At 41.0% G+C, this 22,570-nt stretch overlaps 1 protein-coding gene across 2 annotated transcripts in view; it reads right to left on the bottom strand.

The window, feature by feature from the left end:
• TUBGCP6 (tubulin gamma complex component 6) overlaps positions 1–22,105 on the bottom strand; it is a 38,467-nt gene extending 16,362 nt beyond the window's left edge. Inside the window, exons 1-17 of one of the 2 annotated variants that reach the window (XM_075857195.1) lie at positions 22,013–22,105; positions 20,133–20,956; positions 19,093–19,256; positions 18,449–18,659; positions 17,249–17,422; positions 16,944–17,065; positions 14,824–14,899; positions 11,102–11,211; positions 10,385–10,476; positions 10,158–10,297; positions 9,895–10,044; positions 9,334–9,415; positions 9,163–9,251; positions 8,338–8,453; positions 3,312–3,450; positions 3,099–3,218; positions 1,428–2,712 (exon numbers count right to left, since the gene is read on the bottom strand). In XM_075857195.1, the coding sequence (XP_075713310.1) occupies positions 1,428–2,712; positions 3,099–3,218; positions 3,312–3,450; positions 8,338–8,453; positions 9,163–9,251; positions 9,334–9,415; positions 9,895–10,044; positions 10,158–10,297; positions 10,385–10,476; positions 11,102–11,211; positions 14,824–14,899; positions 16,944–17,065; positions 17,249–17,422; positions 18,449–18,659; positions 19,093–19,256; positions 20,133–20,879 (3,817 nt within the window). In that variant the 5' untranslated portion in view covers positions 20,880–20,956; positions 22,013–22,105. Of the gene's footprint in view, positions 1–1,427; positions 2,713–3,098; positions 3,219–3,311; positions 3,451–8,337; positions 8,454–9,162; positions 9,252–9,333; positions 9,416–9,894; positions 10,045–10,157; positions 10,298–10,384; positions 10,477–11,101; positions 11,212–14,823; positions 14,900–16,943; positions 17,066–17,248; positions 17,423–18,448; positions 18,660–19,092; positions 19,257–20,132; positions 20,957–21,943 lie in introns of both variants that reach the window. The other variant, XM_075857196.1, reaches the window with a different exon arrangement.
• Positions 22,106–22,570: the final 465 nt, after the last annotated feature.

Genomic DNA, 22,570 nt, shown 5'->3' with positions numbered 1-22,570 from the left:
ATCGGTGCCGTTATATTTGGCGCCCGATATTTAAATAACCCTCTGAACGGTCAATGGGGCGTGTAATAACAAGGGGGCGTGTTACTATGGCTGTGACACTGTCCAATCAGATATGGACAGTGTTACAGCAAGAGCGAGGAGTGTGTGTGCGCGCGCATGCTCTAAGTCTTCAGCTGTCAAGATTAGTCTTCTGCTGAACTGGCAAGGGGCGTGTCACTGCTATGGACAGTGTAAGAGCTGGGGAGCGCTTGCACTGCCAGTAGCAGACACACGCCCCCTTGCCAGTTCGGCAGACAATGTACAAGAATGATCTCTCGCAAGAGCTGAAGAGATGAGAGCGCGCATGCGCACTCTCCTCTCCACAGCTCTTACACTGTCCGTAGCAGTGACACGCCCCCTTGCCAGTACGGCAGAAGACTGATCTTGAAAGCTGAAGAATGAGAGCGCGCACACACACTCTCTCTCCTCTATCCTCGCTCTTACTGTAACACTGTCCATATCTGATTGGACAGTGTCACAGCTATAGTAACACGCCCCCTTGCCAGTACACGCCCCATTTACAGTTCAGGGGGTTATTTAAATATCGGGCGCCAAATATAACGGCACCGATCTCTAAATAACTGAGGGAGGTAGAAAAAAAAAAGTAAAGTGCCCCAGTGTTTGTGCAGCCCTCCCCATTACATGATGCACATGTATGTGGAGGTGAAAGGTTCTCTTTAAGTATTCAGTTTTTTAGTGTTCCCACACCGTATGCTAATGAGCATTATAGAGTCAAATCTTTGTTTGAAGAGTCATATCTTCATTCCTCGAGTCTTTCCGAGTTAACCCCGTCTCCTTACTTTTGATTGACAGCTCCTCGGCTTCCCACCGCACACAAAATCCCGCGCTTGTGCATTGATGTCCTCTTCTGGGGTGTGCGCACAAAGATATACCGCATTATTACGATAAAAAGCGCAAAATGTTTGCAGACCGTTATTTACAGTCGGAGGAGGAGTTTAGGAGAGGGGATAACGGAAATGAACTTTTTATAGCAGCGGCCAGTGAGGGATAAGTAAAGTTCAATAGGTGAAATGCTGGTGACAGGTTCCCTTTAAAACTGATCAGTAGGTGTCTGACCATTGGGATATTCTCTAATACCAAGTTTGCATGCTCGGGTATTTCTGTATCTTAAATTCATTTTTGTGAGGAGTGACCCCCACATGGACGGCCAGCTCTCTGCCCAGAATTGAGGTCCCTAGTTTTCAGCGGGGATCTCAGTGTTCGGATCAACACAGATCATAGTTTTTCCGTTAATAAGGCTCTGTGGTATATCAGCAGAGAGCCTTATTAACGGAAAACTGCTTATCTTTAGAACTATATTATTTCGGTACTTAAGTAAATTGTATATATTTTATATATAATAACCAAGTTAGGTATGCAGTACTAACCTTCTTTAATACAATTTTCATTTTCTGTCACACTTGGTGGTGACAATACAGTCACAGCGTCAGAAGAACCTGTGTGTTCGGAGGGAAGATCTTCTGCTTCTGAGGTTTCAGTAGCCATACTGGAAGTCAATCTTTCACCATACAACACATTTTGAACTGTAGAATCAGATGAATGACCATGTCCTGATTTGAGCTGTGGAGATACATCAGTGTCCACGGTGGGAGACCATTCTCCAATTTTAATGCTGGACTGAGAGGCATGGCCAAAGGCACTCCAGCGTGGTTTGGTCTGCTCAGCATCAGAGACAAGCCCTCCAAGCTGTATATGAGACTGTGACGCATGTCCGTGGATATTCGACCTAGGTCGTGAGGATAACACATCAGACACATTCTCTCCAATCTTGATATTGGCATCAGATACATGTCCATGGACGTTACACTGTGGTGTTGAAGATGTAACATCAGACACATTCTCTCCAATCTTGATATTGGCATCAGATGCATGCCCATGGACATTACACTGTGGTGTTGAAGATGTAACATCAGACACATTCTCTCCAATCTTGATATTGGCATCAGATGCATGCCCATGGACATTCTGCTTCGGCTTTGAAGCCTCTATATCAGAAGCATACTCTCCTATGTTTATGTGGCCTTCAGAAATATGGCCGTGAAGATTCCATCGAGGTCGAGCAGACTTGACATCCGACATGTAGTCACCAACGCTTATGTGGGAATCAGAAGAATGGCCATGCTGACTAGGTTGTGGTTTGGGCACAACAGCATCAGGAACATATTCTCCAACTTTAATACTGGCATCGGAGGAGTGCCCATGTATATTCCAATGTGGCCGCCTAGGTTCTTCGTGTGACGCACACTCTTTAATCTGCATGTGTTCCTGAGAGACCTGTGTAAATGCCACTGGCTTCAAAACTGTGCTAAAGTCATACTCACTAACAGGAATAATACTGGATGTATCTGTAGATTCGTTGCTCTCTGTGGTTTTTGGAAGATCAGAACCGATATCTTGTAGAGCATCATCAATACGAGCCTGATCATCTAGCGGTGTATCCTGCTCTTCTGTGGGTGCTACAGGTAGAAAATCTGCAAATTCCAAAGCAGGTGTATCTGTCATATTTGAGCCATCTACTGCCTGGTCTGGTGAATTTAAGGAATCAGTTTGCTTTTGTTTAGTTGAAGTTACAGTGTTTTGCATAGAAATAAGACTCTTATCTATTACTTCATCATCTGCATTGCCCGAAGACACGTTTTCAGAAGCAGGTGTCTGTAGAGCAGAAAATATGGATATTTAACATTATGCCATAAATGAATGAACTTTAAACTGCTGAAAAGATTTAGGTCATGATACAGGACAGGACTGGCAAAGCATTGGAACATGTTCCCTGTAAAAGTCAGTGCAGAAATTGCACAATATTCCCATACATTTTGCATTTTCTTACAGCTCTGAAAATTGCTGCTTTTACATCATAGATTGAATGTCATACAAGTTAAGAGGGGTTTACTCATCAGGACAAACCCTGTCCCATTTAGGGCATGTGGATGTCATAGAAGGGAGGGCTGCTTTATAGATGTTAACATAAAGGTGTTCGAAATGTAAAAAAAAATTATTAAACGCACATTAAATGATATATACCAAATCACAAGACGAACCTTATCTAATTGATCCTCCAATGGAGTATATGATGCAGGTGCAGGATCAGGAGTTTCTGGATGTTGCAGAATCTGTAATTGTGGTCTAGAAGAACCCACTGGATTCTGTTCAAGCAATTCCTGTATGAAAAGCCACAATCACCGACAGGACATTTAAAAGACAGAATACTCTGTACTGTACTAATCTACAATGACCGCATGAATCAGAAATACCTGCAAGTGTTTTTCATCATCCAAAAAAAATTCCAAGCGAGCAGTCTCTAATTTATGACGCTGAAGCTTCCAAAGAGATCTCTGTTCTTTCCGAGTGGCCTCCTCAGATAACCGACTGTAATGTTGAATGAGTTCTTCTCTATTAACAGGAGAACATTACAAATATTGAAATCATTAAAGGTCCCTCATATTGATGACTAAAAAGGTCATGCTTGTTGTGTGGCCCCTGAGATCATATACATTTATCTTGCAAATCAAGTCATTAAATCAGGCCAATAAGAAAACCCCAGTACAACAGATTTGTAAATCATTACGGTATATCTAGCATCCTCTTTCATCTTTCCTTCCTTCCCATCTTCTTGGAAAAAATAAAAATTTTAGACAAAGAAGTATACAGCTACAGCAATATCTGTGTGTGCCGTAGAGCCTGCTATAATAAATCCCTAGATACACAACAAGAGATCAGACAATAATGCATACGTTGTCATTACTGCGGCACTTCTGCCTATTGTTAAAGCAACCCTGTCATGTTGAACATGCCGTCCTACCTGCGGGAAAATATAAAGCAGGAAGATCTAGACAGATGGACATATAGTCTCTTGGGAAAAGATTTATATGTATAATCAAACAAGTAGGGCTTTCAATCATGGAGTGAGACCACCCAATAGACTCATAAGCCCAAAGTGAGAAGGAATTTTAAGTGAAACTCCAGGACAATGTTCAGAATTTATAGATCTATATGGGTCATTTAACATAGCATGGCCATTCATTTTTTTCCCTATGGTCCCTCAAATGCAAGTTTTCAAAGTTATTTGTACAAAACAGGTCCTTAGCACACTACATGCAATAACCACTACTGCCACAAGTTAATAGGCTGTACAGGAGAAGTTGCCATAACGACGGCCCCCTTCTCTGACATCACATCCTGCTCTGCAGCCATTGGCTGAAGCTGCATCACACAGACTTCCTGCTCTGAATATTCCCTGCATGTACTATGCTCATAATACTAATAATGCTTTTGTCTCCATTTTGGCAGCTTCATTTCGGCCAAAATGAGAGTCTAGAGCTCTCAATGTTAACAGTATTATGGGTAGAGTGTATGTAGGCATTGGGGAAGAGATGCAGAGCAGAAAGTCTGTGAGGTGCAGCTTCAGCCAATAGTTGCAGAGCAGGAAGTGATATCAAAGAGGGAAGCGTTGTTTTGGAAACTTCTCCTGTACAGCCTGCAGCAATTTTGTAATTTTCAGTGGCATTGGGGATTTTCTGGTTTTATGTGAATAAAGCTTATTCACTGTATTAATGAAAAGTTCTACAACTTTTTAATATAATTTGTGCTTTAACCCCTATCCGCACCAGGACGTAACTGTACGTCGTTGCGGGAAGTTACTTCCCGCACGAGGACGTACAGTTACTGAGTTAATCCCGGTGCACACTGTCGGCGACAGTGTGCACCGGGAACCAGGAGGTCAGCTGTCGCCGACAGCTGACACTCCCCTCTTGCCGGCCAGCGGTCCTTTGCCGCTGATTTCGGCGCATTAACCCCTTAAATTCGGCGATCGGGTGCAATCGCCGAATTTTAGGGGTTTCTAACATATCGGCAGACCCCCGTCCGAAATCGCGGGGTCTGCCGATAGTTAGTATGGCAAACGGAAGCCAAACAATGGCTTCCGGGTCTGCCATGGACAGAAGCCCATCAGGACCAACCTTCGGCTGGTCCTGATAGGCTTCCTGTCAGAGTGACAGGAAGTCACTGTGTCGTTCCCGATGCACACTGTCGGCGACAGTGTGCATCGGGAACTTGGAGATCAGCTGTCCCCGACAGCGGACACTCTCCAGTGTTGCCGATCAGCGGCTCATCGCCGCTGATTTCGGCAATTAACCCGTTACATGCGGGGCTCGATTGCAATCTCCGCATGTAGCGGGTTTGTAGCGCATCAGCAGCCCCCATGCAATCGTGGGGGCTTCTGATGCTTGTGATGGCACCTGGGGGCCAGACAACGGCCCCCAGGTCTGCCATGTATGTCAGCCTATGAGGATCAGCCTCTGCTGATCCTCGTAGACCAACTGTCAAAGTGACTGTGACGTCACACTGACAGTTGGAATACATTACACTACCTAGGTAGTGTAATGTATTCTAGCAGCGATCAGAGCTGCAGGTCAAAAAAAGAAAGTGTAAAAAGTAAAAAAAAAAGTTAATAAACAAAAATATAAAGTGTAAAAAGTAAAAAAAAGTTAATAAAAATGTTTTATAAAAGTGTAAAAATAAAAGGTTTTGTTTTCCTATAATAAATCATTTATTATAGGGAAAAAATGAAAACGTTAAAAAAAAGTACACATATTTGGTATCGCCGCGTTCGTAACGACCCAATCTATGAAACTATAATGTTAATTTTTCCGCACGGTGAACGCCACAAACAAAATAAACTGAAAACTGTCAGCATCGCTATTTTTTGGTCACCACCCCTCCCAAGATATAGAATAAAAAGTGATCAAAAAGTTGCATTTACCCCAAAATGGTACCAATAAAAACTACAACCCGTCCCGCAAAAAACAAGACCTCCCACAGCTTTTTTGACGAAAAAATAAAAAAGTTACGGCTCAGAATAGCGTGTCCCAGAAAATAAATTATTTTATAGAAACTTCATTTTATTGTGCAAACGCTGCAAAACTTAAAAAAAACTATACACATATGGTATCGGCGTAATCGTACCGACCGGCAGAATAAAAACGTAATTTATTGAGCACGGTGAACGCTGTAATAAATAAAGAATTTAAAGCGCCAAAATCGCTGTTTTTTGGTCACCCTAGCTCTAAAAAACATCCTGAGGGGCCAAAATGCTCACTATACCCCTAGAAAAATTCCTTGAGGGGTGTAGATTCCAAAATAGGTTGACTTTTGGGGGGTTTCCACTGTTTTGGTCCCTCCGGGGCGTTGCAAACCCGACATGGCACTGAAAACCAATCCAGCAAAATCTGCTTCCAAAATCCAAAAGGCGCTCCCTCCCTTCTGAGCCCTGCTGTGGGTCCAAACATCAGTTTACGACCACATATGGGGTATTGCCGTAATCGGGAGAAATTGCTTTACAAATGTTGGGCGGCTTTTTCTCCTTTATTCCTTGTAAAAATGAAAAAATTCTATGTTTCCACAGAAAAATAGGTGATTTTCATCTTCACAGACTAATTCCACAAAATTCTGCAAAAAAACTGTGGGGTCAAAATGCTAACTATACCCCTAGAAAAATGCCTTGAGGGGTGTAGTTTCCAAAATGGGGTCACTTTGGGGGGGGGGGTTTTCGACTGTTTTGGCACCACAAGACCTCCTCAAACCTGACATGGTGCCTAAAATATATTCCTAAAAAAAGGAGGCCCCGAAATCCACTAGCTGCTCCTTTGCTTCTGAGGCCTGTGCTTCAGTCCATTAGGACACTAGGGCCACATGTTGGATATTTCTAAAATCTGCAGAATCTGGGCAATAAATATTGAGTTGCGTTTCCCTGGTAAAACCTTCTGTGTTACAGATTTTTTTTTATTACAAATGAATTTCGGCAAAAAAAATGAAATTTGCAAATTTCACCTCTACTTTGCCTTAATTCCTGTGAAACGCCTAAAGGGTTAAAATATTTTCTGAATGTGGTTTTGAATACCTTGAGGGGTACAGTTTTCAAAATGGGGTGATTTATGGTGACTTTCTAATATATAAGGCCCTCAAAGCCACTTCAGAACTGAACTGGTCCCTGAAAAAATAGCCTTTTGAAATTTTATTGAAAATATGAGAAATTGCTGCTAAATTTCTAAGCCTCGTAACGTCCTAGAAAAATAAAAGTACGTGAAAAAAAATGATGCAAACATAAAGTAGACATATAGGAAATGGTAACTAGTAACTATTTTGTGTGGTATTACTATGTGTTTCACAAGCAAATACATTTAAATTTAGAAAAATGCTAATTTTTGCACATTTTTGCTAAAATTTGAAGTTTTTCACAAATAAATATTGAATTTATCGACCAAATTTTTTCACTAACATAGAGTACAATATGTCACGAGAAAACAATCTCAGAATCGCTTGGATAGGTAAAAGCATTCCGGAGTTATTACCACATAAAGTGACACATGTCAGATTTGAAAAAATAGGCTGTGTCCTGAAGGCCAAAACAGGCTGTGTCCTTAAGGGGTTAAAACCTCACCATATTCAAGATGTTTATTTGCGGTCAGTGAATGAGCTCTCTTGTTTACTTTAACAGGCTGCAAACCTGTACATATCTGGTACACAGCTGAGAAAACTGGATACAATTGTATCAAGTCCAGGAAATGCTCCGGCGCATGCGCAGTGAAGCTGGGTGTACTTACTCCAGCGTCATCGCCGCACTGCGCATCTGCCAGAAGAGGACATTAGGCACATCAATCAAGTCAGAATGGGTGTTATTAGGGAATGGACCCCGTGTCCGGTCACACGAGCAGTCCCACCTCCACCACTCCAAGAACCTCTTACATCTTTTGAAGAATGCAGGCACTAACTATAAATATAGGGATATGTGTAGATAGCCATTTATACACATTATAAAGGCAGTGGTGGCGGTTTGGGGGCCTAAATCCTGTTGACAGGTTCCATTTAAGGTTTATAGTCTGGGGTCTGAATTAATTAAGATATCTGCTCTAGGGTCTGAATTTATTGGTTTACTTTCTGCTTCAGAGGTGCAAACAGTGGACGGCGGTGGTGATCCACCCACATCACCTCCTGCCTGCTTTTCTGCGCGGATTCTACATAAAACCAGAAACCCACTTTGAGAACTCATAGGGCCAGATTTACTATTCAAATCGCAGCCGCTTTGTTCTAGACATTGTGGTCGGATGCTCAATGATCTGATATTGATGACATATAATATCAAAACATATGCTCAACATTCTCTAAAACTAAATTAAAAACAGGCAGCAAGCAGCATTTCTGGTGGGAAAGAATGAATTGCTAGATGACAGAATTGATATGAAAGAGATTAAGGCACATCAACGGCTCATTGACAAGGCTTACCTCGCTTTCACTTCCAGTTCTTCTTCCAACGCCTTTAACCTTTTCTCACGATCACGTAGCTCTCGAGCATAGCTGAAGTCATCATCAGCCTCCTCCTGCTTGGCTGCAAGTCGCCTCTATATCCAAAATTGAAAAGTTACAGTAAATCTTACAGCATCATTACCAATCTATACTTCAGACAGCATTTCCAATCATCATTTTAGAGATCCTTGGGGGGTGTCACATGGTCCAGAACCCAAAACCACCAATCACACATTTATGCAAGTGGTAGAAAACCTCTAAGAAAAACTTTACGGATTACACGCATGTTTACTTGTTAGGGCTCATTCAGACGAACGTGAATAACATCCGTCCGTGTGCTGAGCATTGAAAATCACACGCAGCACACAGACCCATTGATTTCAATGGGGCCATTCACACATGCAGGAGTTTTCACGCAGTGAGAGTCCGTTTCGTGAAACTCGCTGCATGTCCTATATTGGTGCGTTTTCAAGCACCTACGGGCTCATTGAAGTTAATGGGTGTGTGAAAACCACGCACTGCACACGAATGCACATCCGTGTGCAGTGCGTGATTTGCGCATCAATTCAAAATGATAAAAAATAAAAAAAAGACGTGCTTTGCAAGTGCATGAATAACGCATGCCCCTCGCAAAGCACACTGATGCATAATGCAATACACACAGACCAGATTCACGTGCGTGAATCTGATACGCTCGTGTGAATGTAGCCTTAGAGAGGAATTGATCCCCCAGCACTTCTATTCTCCGGTACGTTATATCACATTATATCACTTCACGAATGCACTACCATATTATAGTTTTACCTCATAATCTTTCTCATATTGCTCTTTTAGCTTCAGAAACAGTTCCCTCTTTCTAGCGTCTGAAGACATTCTCTCTGACAGCAGTTGATCTACAAAAAAGAAAAAAGAAATGAGGAAAAAAAAAAACCGAAAAGAACAAAATCCCCCCCCCCAAAAAAATTTAAATCAAACCTTTAGAACTTTCTAGAAGTTTTTCTGATGTTTCACGAGCCTGGGTAATTAAGTCCTGTTTAGCAATTTCCGCTTGTAACCCCTAAAAAACAGCAAAAAACATGACTATGATGATGTTGTTCATCAACACATCAGACCAGAGTACACAAGAAACCAGAACGTACAATGACAGCCGGACTAAAATGACAGCAAATATGTTTTTAAAGTGAAAGATTCCTATTTTTTTTTATTTGTCATGAAAAAAATTATTTTGCCGAGATCTAATCCTAGAAAAGAAAATAATTCTGGGCTGGTAACTTTTCCTATTACAATTACAGCGATAATCTGAGGATAAACAGAAATTTTCAATCATGTCCTCCAAGTGTTCAAACTGAAGTAACAGATTTTAATTTGGTTGGAACACAAATCCCGTAATGGCTTTCATTTTTCGTGGTCAATTTTGATAAAAACACATTTAATTTAAACATTATTTTGTAATAATAAATACTTCTGAAATAAGCGAAGAAATGAGAAACTGTATACACAACCAATCATTCTCAGGAATAACTTGCATTGGATTACCTTCTCCTCTCTGCTGATGCTGCTTTGCCGTGCTATTCTATCCATTCTGGCTATGTACACAGCACAGTCTTTCCTTATTTCCTTTAATTCTTCCAAGGAGAACGTAACAGATATTCGAGGTACAGGGATATCAGACCAGCAAATGTAGTGCTAGAACACAAGAATAAGCAAATGCTTCACTTTCTGTCTTCTAAATATGTAGAAAGTACAAGCATACATTATACTTCAATAAAAAAATTACAAATCCTGGCATCGGTACCCACCTTCGGGCAGCATAGTTTCAATAAATTGATAGTTTTCCCACACATGTAGATTTCATTAGCTAGATGCTTCAAGAAGAACGGCACGCAATCTTCCACATCTTTAGAGATCAAAACATACCCATGAGTCCAGTAGCGTTTATCTAACGGAAACAGAACAAGTCAATAAGGGCGAAGTGCTTAACAGGAAACTTTGCAAAGCAAATTCCAAGGGATATATAATACTATACCTCTAAACCCAAGGAAGTCTTCATTCACCTGGATCATGAATTCTTTACAAGAATCTCTTAAGACACCAGTGTAGACCCAGTCATAGATAAATCTGAAAAAGTCCACAAATGTAGATTGTATCCCACCTGGTATATACAATATAGTATCATTGGTTGCCCAAAGTCAACAATGGATCCCTACCATCAGTGCTACCTGAACATAAAGGACATATGCAGCATACGGAGGTTGACGCAAACAGCAAATCCATTTGTATATTTTACTTATAGTGTATACTATTTCATTAAAAAATGATCAATTATTAAAGGGTTTTTCCCATCAGAGACATTCATGACATATCCACAGGATATGTCAAATGTCAGATAGATGCGGCTCCCACCTCTGGGACCCACACCTATCTCTAGAATTGGGCCCCCTAAACCCTGTTCTACCTTTCTCTGTTCCCGCTGCCACTTGTAATTTCCGACCATGTAAGTAGAAAGCAGCATAGCTCGCTGAGCTACGCTGTTTCCGTAACACCCATAGAAGTGAATGGCAGTTCCGAAAATGGAAAAAGGTTTATAAAATGCCCCACATACCTACAATTATTGTAGATGGAAGGATTAAAGCCACTTAACCGCACATTTAATGTGACAATATTGGTGTACTTCCGTTTCATACAACGTTGATAGGCAAGACGAGCTTTAAATCATTGACTCCAAGTATGGGAAGCGCCTTACCTTGTGTATGGTTCACAACTGGATTTTAGGAGCGACAACAAGACTGAGTAATTTTCATTGCTGCTGTTTTCAAGAGCTTCTTTGTAAAGGTACGACAGCAATTTAACACCCTGAGGGAAAAAAAAAAAAGAATTAACCATGTACGCTAGAATAAAATGTCAAAGTTCCATATACAGTGAAGGAAATAAGTATTTGATCCCTTGCTGATTTTGTAAGTTTGCCCACTGTCAAAGACATGAACAGTCTAGAATTTTTAGGCTAGGTTAGTTTTACCAGTGAGAGATAGATTATATAAAAAAAAAACAGAAAATCAGTGTCAAAATTATATATATTTATTTGCATTGTGCACAGAGAAATAAGTATTTGATCCCTTTGGCAAAGAAGACTTAATACTTGGTGGCAAAACCCTTGTTGGCAAGCACAGCAGTCAGACGTTTTTTGTAGTTGATGAGGTTTGCACACATGTTAGATGGAATTTTGGCCCACTCCTCTTTGCAGATCATCTGTAAATCATTAAGATTTCGAGGCTGTCGCTTGGCAACTCGGATCTTCAGCTCCCTCCATAAGTTTTCGATGGGATTAAGGTCTGGAGACTGGCTAGGCCACTCCATGACCTTAATGTGCTTCTTTTTGAGCCACTCCTTTGTTGCCTTGGCTGTATGTTTCGGGTGATTGTCGTGCTGGAAGACCCAGCCACGAGCCATTTTTAATGTCCTGGTGGAGGGAAGGAGGTTGTCACTCAGGATTTGACGGTACATGGCTCCATCCATTTTCCCATTGATGCGGTGAAGTAGTCCTGTGCCCTTAGCAGATAAACACCCCCAAAACATAATGTTTCCACCTCCATGCTTGACAGTGGGGACGGTGTTCTTTGGGTCATAGGCAGCATTTCTCTTCCTCCAAACACGGCGAGTTGAGTTAATTCCAAAGAACTCAATTTTAGTCTCATCTGACCACAGCACCTTCTCCCAATCACTCTCAGAATCATCCAGATGTTCATTTGAAAACTTCAGACGGGCCTGTACATGTGCCTTCTTAAGCAAGGGGACCTTGCGGGCACTGCAGGATTTTAATCCATTACGGCGTAATGTGTTACCAATGGTTTTCTTGGTGACTGTGGTCCCAGCTGCCTTGAGATCATTTAAAAGTTCCCCCCGTGTAGTTTTCGGCTGAGCTCTCACCTTCCTCAGGATAAAGGATACCCCACGAGGTGAGATTTTGCATGGAGCCCCAGATCGATGTCGATTGACAGTCATTTTGTATGTCTCCATTTTCTTACTATTGCACCAACAGTTGTCTCCTTCTCAGCCAGCGTCTAACTTATGGTTTTGTAGCCCATTCCAGCCTTGTGCAGGTCTATGATCTTGTCCCTGACATCCTTAGAAAGCTCTTTGGTCTTGCCCATGTTGTAGAGGTTAGAGTCAGACTGATTAATTGAGTCTGTGGACAGGAGTCTTTTATACAGGTGACCATGTAAGACAGCGGTCTTTAATGCAGGCACCAAGTTGATTTGGAGCGTGTAACTGGTCTGGAGGAGGCTGAACTCTTAACCCGTTAGTGACCGGCCCATCGTGTTTCTACGTCGGTCACTAACGGGCCTTATTCCGATGCCATAGACTTTTTACGTCGCGGCATCGGAATAAGTTTACAGAGCAGGGAACTGTTAGATCTCCCTGCTCTCAATTGCTAGAGGCAGCTGAGGGCTGGGAGCGTCCCTGCTCTGCCGTGTGAGATCGATATTAGTATCGATCTCACACGTTTAACCCCTCAGATGCGGTGCTCAATAGCGAGCACCGCATCTGAGTGGTTTTGGAGAGAGGGATGGAGCTCCCTCTCTCCCCCACCGACACCCGGCGATACGATCGCCGAGTGTCTGTGTCTGTAATGGCAGCCGGGGGTCTAATAAAGGCCCCCAGGTCTGCCTGGAGTGAATGCCTGCTAGATCATGCCGAAGGCATGACCTAGCAGATGCCTGTCCGTGTTAAACGGACAGGCAGTAATACAATGCAATACAAAAGTATTGCAGTGTATTATAAATGCGATCGGAGAATCGCATATTATAGTCCCCTAGTGGGACTAGTAAAAAAGTGAAAAAAAAGTTTAATAAAGTTAATTTAAAAAAAAATTTGAAAAAAATGAAAAACCCAGCTTTTCCCCTTACAAAATGCTTTACTATTAAAAAAACAAAATAAAGTTAAAAAGTTACACATATTTGGTATCGCCGCGTCCGTAACGACCCCGACTATAAATCTATAACATTATTTAACCCGCACGGTGAACGCCGTAAAAAAAATAATGAAAAACTATGGAAAAATTGCTGTTTTCTGTGAATACTGACTTTAAAAAAATGTAATAAAAAGTGATCAAAAAGTCGCATCTACTCCAAAATGGTACCAATAAAAACTACAAGTCGTCCCGCAAAAAAAAAGCCCTCATACGACCGCATCGGCGAAAAAATAAAAACGTTACGGCTCTTCAAATATGGAGACACAAAAATAAATAATTTTGAAAAAAAAGAGTTTTTACTGTGTAAAAGTAGTAAAACATACAAAAACTATACAAATTTGGTATCGTTGCAATCGTAACAACCCGCTGAATAAAGTTATTGTGTTATTTATACCACACGGTAAACGGCGTAGATTTAGGACGCAAAAAAGAGTGGCGAAATTTCAGATTTTTTTCTATTCCCCCCCAAAAAAAAGTTAATAAAAGTTAATCAATAAATAATATGTACCTAAAAATGGTGCTATTAAAAAGTACGACTTGTCCCGCAAAAAACAAGACCTTATACAGCTATGTCGACGCAAAAATAAGAAGGTTATAGCTCTTGGAATGCGACGATTGAAAAACGTAAAAAATAGCTTGGTCATTAAGGTCCAAAATAGGCCGGTCATTAAGGGGTTAATGGTTGGTAGGGGATCAAATACTTATTTCTCTGTGCACAATGCAAATAAATATATATAATTTTGACAATGTGATCTTCTGGTTTTTTTTTATATAATCTATCTCTCACTGGTAAAATTAACCTAGCCTAAAAATTCTAGACTGTTCATGTCTTTGACAGTGGGCAAACTTACAAAATCAGCAAGGGATCAAATACTTATTTTCTCCACTGTATAGAGCTTAAAAAGATTGTTATATTCTTTGTACAAAAAAAAAAAATCAACACCCCAGCCTTACCATGATGACAAGTCATTTCATTACAAGACACTTGTGTTCCTGTATGTTGTCCCTCAAGGGATAGTGGTAAGCAGATAATCGACTTAAAAGTATACGTGATAATGTTTGCCGTTTGAGTTCCTACTTAAAGGGACATTTTTCAACCTAAACATTATTTATACGAGTAACTCAGCCATATCGGTTACCACTTTTAAATTACCTTTAGCTACTGCTAAAAGAATGACAGTTGATTGTTAGTTTCTCAGAAGACTGTTCAAAAATGACAACCAATATTGCAGCAGTTGTCACTTTTGCAAAACTGGCAGCCACAACAATACAAAAAATGTCCCTACACACCAGTTTAACAGCACATAGTAATTGCTTCTTAGCTCACTGCAATAACCCGTACAGGTTACCCGTGTTGAACAAACTATACCGAAGGAGCCGTTTTTTGTTTTTATTCTATTTTTGGGAAAAATATTATTTTTATAATTGAGGTAATGAACCAATGTCCACATAAAGCATGAATTATCAAGCTCACACTATTTAGCTAAGTGACTCACTGTTGGAAAGGAAGTGTTGCTCCCCCTAGTGGATCCTGGGCCCACTGCCCCTATGCAGCAAAGTTCAGCTAAATACCTGTGATGATATAAAACATGCAAAATTGGTTGGTTATAGCGGTCAGATAACAAAGATGAAAAGTGCATATAAAATGTCAGAAATCACCAAAGAAGAAGAACAACCTTTCTAAGACATCTGATAAGTATGACTCCAGCCTGCATTCCATAGCTACAGAAAAAGCAGGATGCTCCCTCTATGGGAATTTATCTACAAAGTACGAAAATGGATGATGGTACTGCCAACCAGCAGGGCACCAGTAGATCATATATTAGCACATGGATTTATTGGATTGATTACACCAACTTATAATAACAACTTCTAAATATAGGAGTTACCTTTAGCTTCGTGGCCTGCACAAACTGCCCAAAATGATGCAATCGGGACAACTTTGCTTTCCCTCCCCTCCATACCCAATAACTTCCGCTTTTTATTCTTTTTGTCTTTTCTCTTCTCAACATTTGTTATTAAAGCTGACTCCTTGCGTTAACTGCCGGGATCGTAGATCAATAGTGACCGCAACTAAGCCATTAGACGGCGGGGGGGGGGGGGGGGGGGGTTCCCTTCAGTCACCCTAATGAAGGCCCCAAGGTCTGCCATGTTGGTCCTCCTAGTTGGGCCCACAAAAATCAAGATATAAATTTGGCGAAATCATATTGACAGAATAAAGTTAAATGGGTATTCCCATCTCATTGATATCAAATGATAATCTAATATAAATATCTAAATCCCTTTATTTTTTAAAAATGTTATCCTTCTCCTGATATTCTAACATATTCTTCCTCTCTTTGTATATTGCTAGTTTCCTAGGGTTAATGCCACCCCGTGGCTGCCCTGCAGTGGAGGCAGCACTTATGCAGTTTTCGCCTATGCCTCGAATGTCCATAGAGGTGTATAGACGGCTCCAGGGCATGCACAGTAGCAGCCTCGATGCCAATTGAACGGACGTGCCGACCGCAAGAACTGGGGGATGGAACGGGCAGTAACGCTGCCAATAAACAGGAAGTGGGAAGGGATAAACCTGGGAGGAGGGGGAAATAAAGGGATAACGCAAAAGTGGTGGAACAGGGGGCTCATGGTGGAATCCGGGAGCCTTGTACAATGCCAATGTTGCTTGGGATATTGTATATAGCAGCATCGGGAGCGTGAACGTTCTGGCCCGCAGCGCAACATCATATCGCCGCTGGCCTGAACTGACTATCAAGATGAGTCTGCCCACCAAATAGAGGACAATCTAGGAAGTGGACATCGGCAGCCATGATACCGAGGTAAATGAGGAGATGGACAGACCCTATTTTTACCATACAGTGAACGCCGTAAATACAAAAGCCAAAAAACAATGGAGGAATTGGTGGTCATTCTAGTCCACCCCACAAAATAATTTTTAAAAAGTTTCTTCGTACAGTAAAGACCCTCAAACTGCTATGTAGACGGAAAAATAAAAGAAACTATGGCTCTCTGAAGGCAGGGTGGAAAAAACTAAAATAAAGAATGGCTAAGCCTACATTCACACGAGCGTGACAGATTTACGGGCGTAAATCTGGTCCGTGTGCATTGCGTTATTGCTTCGGTGCTTTGCGAGTGGCATGTGTTTTTCACGCACTCACAAAGCACATTTTTATATATTTATTTTTAATGGAATTGATGTGCAAATCACGCACTGCACACGGATGTGCATTCGTGTGCTGTCCGTGGTTTTCACGCACCCATTGACTTCAATGAGTGCATAAAAAACGCAGCAATATAGGACATGCAGTGAGTTTCACACAGCAGACTCTCGCCGCATGTGTGAACATCCCCATTGGAATCAATGGGTCCGTGTGCAGTGCGTGATTTCCGTGCACAGCACACGGACGACTTTTACGCTCGTCTGAATGAGTCCTAAGGCAGGAAGGGATGAATTGTGCATTCCGATCTTTCCTACCAAAAAGTAATTAGGAAATATTATTAGAAAATGTAAAGGAACCGCCAAAAATAAACTGATGTTCTCCGAAACCCCGGTGCTGTAGGAACTTTTTGGGTGGAATACTTCATTCAATCCGGCCTTCAATTTACTGATAGTTACCTTAATTGACGACCGAGTTTCCGGAAAAGGAAGCTGATCGTGAGAAGTGATAGCGTACACGGAGTTGATAAAACACACGCCCGGTAATACTGCAGGTATTTTCTGAGGCCACTTTTAAATGCCTGCAAATAGATAGATATACACAATTTAATTCCACATGCTTGTTCAGATATTGCAGCATAACATGCGGTATATAGCACATTTATATTATTCAGCATCTAAGCTTATTTACATAAAACCCATAAATATTTTGCCCCAAGAACAAACATCTGTTGACCAAAATAACCTGAAAGTAACCATATTACCTGAAACACAAGGCCTTTATTTTGGTAGGAATCCAGACAAGTCTGAAGAGAGAAATTGCTCAGCCTGGTGTAGTAAGTGCCATAGTCTCCCACTTGTGCCAACAGGTTGCCAATGTTTTCAGGAGACGTCCCAGAGACATAGACGCCCTGCTTAACCACGAAGGTCTGACTAGACTGCGAATAAAGAGGACAGGGTGTGAACTCTCCAGCTAACGGACTGATTCTTGCAGACAGAACGTACAATCTCCCTGTGTTACAAAGTCAAAATCTGAAAAACCGCATTGATTTTGGTAAGGCTTTGAAGGTAAATCCACCATGAATTTTTAGGACAATCTGCATGCATATCCGCAACAGAAATGCGAGTTTCCGCTGTGGACTTCTGCCATGGATTTGCATGCAGACACGAACACTGATTAGTACCATTGGGCCACATACATACGATGTGTATTACGTGCGGATTTGCCACATGGATTATTCTGTGGCAAATCCGCAGCGTGATACAGTACCAGCAAAACAAATGACATTTCAAGTAATCTCATCTACACGTTGCAGAATTTTTCCACACATAAATTGACCCGCGGTGCGCCTTTGAAAATCTGCAGCATGTAAACGTATCTTTTATTTCCTTCTCAGAATTGTATCTGACAAGTTTATAAAAAAATAAAACGCGCCAATATCTGCATCAAAATGTAAAAACCGCACCTAAAAATGCATACAAAAAAACACAGTATTAAGTGTGGATTTTGCCTGCTGAATTACCGGTGTTTACCTGCGATTTTTAATGATAAGTCTTGAAATTTTAATGCAGGATTTACTTAAATAATAAACATGATTTATAAAGTCTGCGGAGCAGTCATTATTCTGTGAGGTTTTTTTCCGGTGCATGTGAATGGGGCATTAAATACCATATTGCCAGAGGAATTGGGCACAGAATCTACACCTAAATCCAGTGCCTTTTCATTTTATGCCACACATTTGCAAATGGAGAGTTATGCGGCGAAAATTAGTGACGTAAAAAGCAGGCTGTAGATTTGAAAATACACGTGGAATTCTCCGCTGTGTATGGATTGGGTTTTAAAAGCCCCATTCACTAGCATTGTACTGTAGATTTTTGTGAAATTTCCACAACACATGCTGAATATCCACAAGACATCTAAACAAGGCCCAATGATAGTAAATAACTGACAAACACGGATTTACCTGGTTAAAAGAGAATGTCGCAGATACAACTCCAATGAGTACATTAAGTACGTCCTTCACCAGCTCCGATTCCTTAAGCATGGCATGTGCTGGAGACTGTAGAATTGTATTACTAAGGATTTGCAGATTCCCCTCATAAATTTTATACATCTTGTCAAAAGCTTCTCGGCCTGCCTCGGTGAGGTAGGGATCTTCTCTTTTACCTGGAGGACTACAGCAGAAATGGCGCGTCCGTGTATCACTTTAATGTAATATTGCAAATCGCTTATTTCAGTATTTGAAGGTTCAACCAATAAAAGGAAGTTTTACTTTGTTTGAGAAGCTCAAATGAGCTATTCCAATTCAACTATATTAAAGTCAACATACCAGATTTAAAGAATATATTTAGCAATTGCGTAAAATGCACAGAATTATAAAATCAGAAATGCTTTCAAATACCCAAGTACGTTCTTGTAGTTCATACAAACTTATTTCCCATGTGCCAGTAATCTCCAGTCCACTTACGGACTAGCGCAGTTTCACAGCCCTTGGTTGCAAAACTTAAAATCTGGTGTACAAGAGGACACTTCGAAATTTTAAGTAATAGTTTCAGATATTTAAAAAAAACAAACAAAAAAAAACAGAAAACAAAACGTATAACTTACAAGCCTATTCTTTCCCAACAGCGACGTTTACTTGGACCATATGCGAGTATGGCCTCCCACAGATCAATATCAGAGGTCACACTTGGCTCGGACTGAGATTCGGGAGTCATATTTGATGCAGACTGGAATCCTTCATCTTCAGACTGATCAATACTCTGCGGAACCTGGAAGCAAAAAGAATAGCGACTCCCCTGAGGGTGAATACATACTAATCTATTCAATATTGTACTGCCGGAGTGGCAAGCTACTGCATTTTGGGAACCATAACTATGGATATCAGCTGTTCAGGAGCATCAATCATACCATGGTAACAAAAATATGTTGCAGCAAGGCCATAACGCCTAAACCAACCTGGTTGTAACTCCAAAACAACATGGTGCTTACATGTCCGGTGGATATGCCATAAATGACTAAAATGGAAATACCCCTTTAAAAGACTTTGTAAACCTTTGAAAGGCAAATTATTTTTTTTATAAAGATATGTATTAGTGTGTTTTGTGTAACTGTGTAAATACTTGTTATTAAAAATGTATTTTACTTTATTAGATACAGCTGCTCTGTATTCTCCATACAGAGCAGCTGTATCTAGCGCTATTCACGGAATCAGTCAGTCCCGCGGACATGATGGGTTCAGTGTCAGTGGGAGACGCGCAGGATAAAGCTGCTATCGATCACATCCAAGTTCATAACTTAGATGTGATAGTTTACAGGAGGATCCTGCGTGTCAGAGACACACAGTACCGGCCGACACTGAATCCGTCAGGTCTGTGGGACTGACTGATTCCGTGAATAGCGCTAGATACACCTTCTCTGTATAGAGAATACAGAGCAGCTGTATCTAAAAAGTAAAATCTAATTTTAATAACAAATATTTACAAAGTTACACAAAACACACTAATACATCTCTTATATATATATATATATATATATATACACACACACACACACACACACAGTATATATAATATATAAAAAAAATTGCCTTTCAAAGGTTTACATAGCCTTTAAGTATAAGTTGATACACACATAAAAATACATACTTTTATGGCCAATCCAGACAGGTCAGCACTGTCCGGTACTGGAGGAAGATCCAATTTAATATCCATATCATTTGTTCGAGTGTGAACAAGGGCTCCAAAAAGTGATACACGAGTTTCCTTCTCAAACTTGTCACTACTGGAAAAGTTCTGCGAAAACTGGCCCATGGCTGGAAGACCCGTGCCTGGCGCAGCCTCCATGATTTGAAGGGTACTGTTGATAGTGTTGCTTATGTCACACTCTTGATAAGCCAAGAAGGTCCCAATGTCCACTTCAAATACACTAACATCATAATAATCATATCCTTGGGACTGTGGTTTTCTGTCCACATATTTATTGTTTTGAAAGCGGTCTCGTTTGGGTGGAAGAACCTGTGGTGGACCCGTGCCTGCAAGATCTACTAAAAGCTCTAGTACCGCACACAAGTTTGTGAAATGTTCGCCGTTAATCTTTTCAACGTGTTCCAGCAGTTCCTCTAGACGTTCTGCCTCTGAATTCATGCCACCAATACGCAAATTAAAGGAAAGCATTAACATTTTATTTTTCGCTGGCAATTTGGTCGTTTTTGACTGCAGCTTACGAGTCTCTTCTTGGTATAAGTGGATAAAAAGCGCGTCATAGGCCAACCTCTTGAGCCGTCTTTTGGTTCTCTTCTTGCTTTGGTTTCTTATACCCAGACCAGCTTTCCATGGGAATCCCGTCAAGTGCGATTCGCACAAGTCTCCAAAGAGCTGCGTGATGCTAGACATCGTGATGGCTAAACGATGATCTCTCTGGAGAAGACTTTCCTAAACCTCATGTTGATGGACACTATGAATAGTTACATCTGAAACACAATGAAGAACAATGTATACGCTATTTAAAGATCAGCAATAAAACAAAAATATATGGAATCTACCCCCTACTGTAAGACAGAGGAATATTAGAAGTCACCAAGGAGATCCACGAACATAGAAAATCACAAAGCCGCAGGACGAGCAAATTTATACAGGTCACAGATCTCACGTGTTAAACTTTATCAATTATTGTAACGGGTACATTATTACTTATAATGCACACCTCAGCTACTGCAGAACCTCTTTGAAGATTTAAGTGGAACTTCTTGTCCACCACTGAAAATAAGACGCCCCGTGGTAAAGCATTATGAACCCTACACATCAGTGGTTGGCACAGGATCTTGGATCAAACCTCTTCTACAGCAAAATACGAGCAGTATCTACCTACGTAGCATCACTCACCACTTTATAATCATCAGGTTTCTATCGGAATGTGCGGATTATACAAATGTTATTATTTAGACAAGTCATTGACGGGACAAAGCGGAGCTTGAAATAAAGGCTTACAATGGATACCGGGTAGTGTCTTTTCCAAGGTAAACACGATAACGTAGAATTCAAAAACCACAAGCTCCAGCGTGGAGCCACCTTAAAAAATATGTTGCGGAATAGGACAGTTAATAATGCCCTAATATAAAGTTATTATTGGAAATATTCCGTCTACCTGCAAATAATAATCTGCAGGACTGTGGGGTCTGTTCATTCACTGAAGGAATTGCTAGCATATTGTAATGTTATATATCATTTCTGACATGAAGTTGCTCTCAATAGTGTTATGAACAGTATTCAGGTGCCTGCTGTACATTGCGCTTTATGTGTGATGCTTTGTAAATCAGACCATGGTGATGAGTAGAATTATAACGCAGTAACAATGCCAGTATTATATCCCGACACATGATAGATATCACGACTGTTACTAAACAACGAAAACTAGATGCAGATCTGGGATAAAAACGGCGGCTTGATAATGTACGTACTCCCATTATATATTCCTGTACAGCCTCCACTCGCGTAAAAAATTGAAAATCACGTCAGCCGCATCTCACCGGCACACCGATCCTGCATCCCCGCTTCTTCTGCTTGAGCCTCCGCGCTCCATTTCATTCTTCTTCCGGTACCTGTCACTGAACTGCAGGATACTTCCGGGAGCAGCGGCTGGTTGCTTGGTAACGGAGCCAACGCCAGCTCTAAACCAATAGGCTTTTGTTTATCTCGGATGTAGCTGAGTACTAAGCTCGCTGTTTTACCGGGCAGAAACAACGCTCCTAAACAACGTTCCGGTTACTAAAGGAGTTTGCGCCTAACAAAAGCGATAAATCGTTATCTTCACCGAGTCCCGCGCATAATCAGAAGCGTTAATTATTAAGTTGAATAACACTATCGGGGTGTAATAGGTTTTGGCATTCCTGCCACGTGTCCGTTTCCTTTGGAGGACAGTCCCTATGTTTAACACAAACCCCCTATATATAAGTGCATTATATTGTTCCAGTATGCATCTGTCTGGTTTCTAACGACATGTTAGGCTGGATTCATACATTGCTGTCAAAGAAGTTTGCGGTTTTTTTTTACAGTGACCGCATTGCAACATCGCTACTACACGCAAA

The sequence above is a fragment of the Rhinoderma darwinii genome, chromosome 3, assembly GCF_050947455.1.
Source record: "Rhinoderma darwinii isolate aRhiDar2 chromosome 3, aRhiDar2.hap1, whole genome shotgun sequence".
In the NCBI taxonomy this organism is placed as follows: Eukaryota; Metazoa; Chordata; class Amphibia; order Anura; family Rhinodermatidae; genus Rhinoderma; species Rhinoderma darwinii.
The sequence above is the reverse complement of the archived record's forward strand: the minus strand, read 5'-3'. Positions and strand labels throughout refer to the sequence as shown.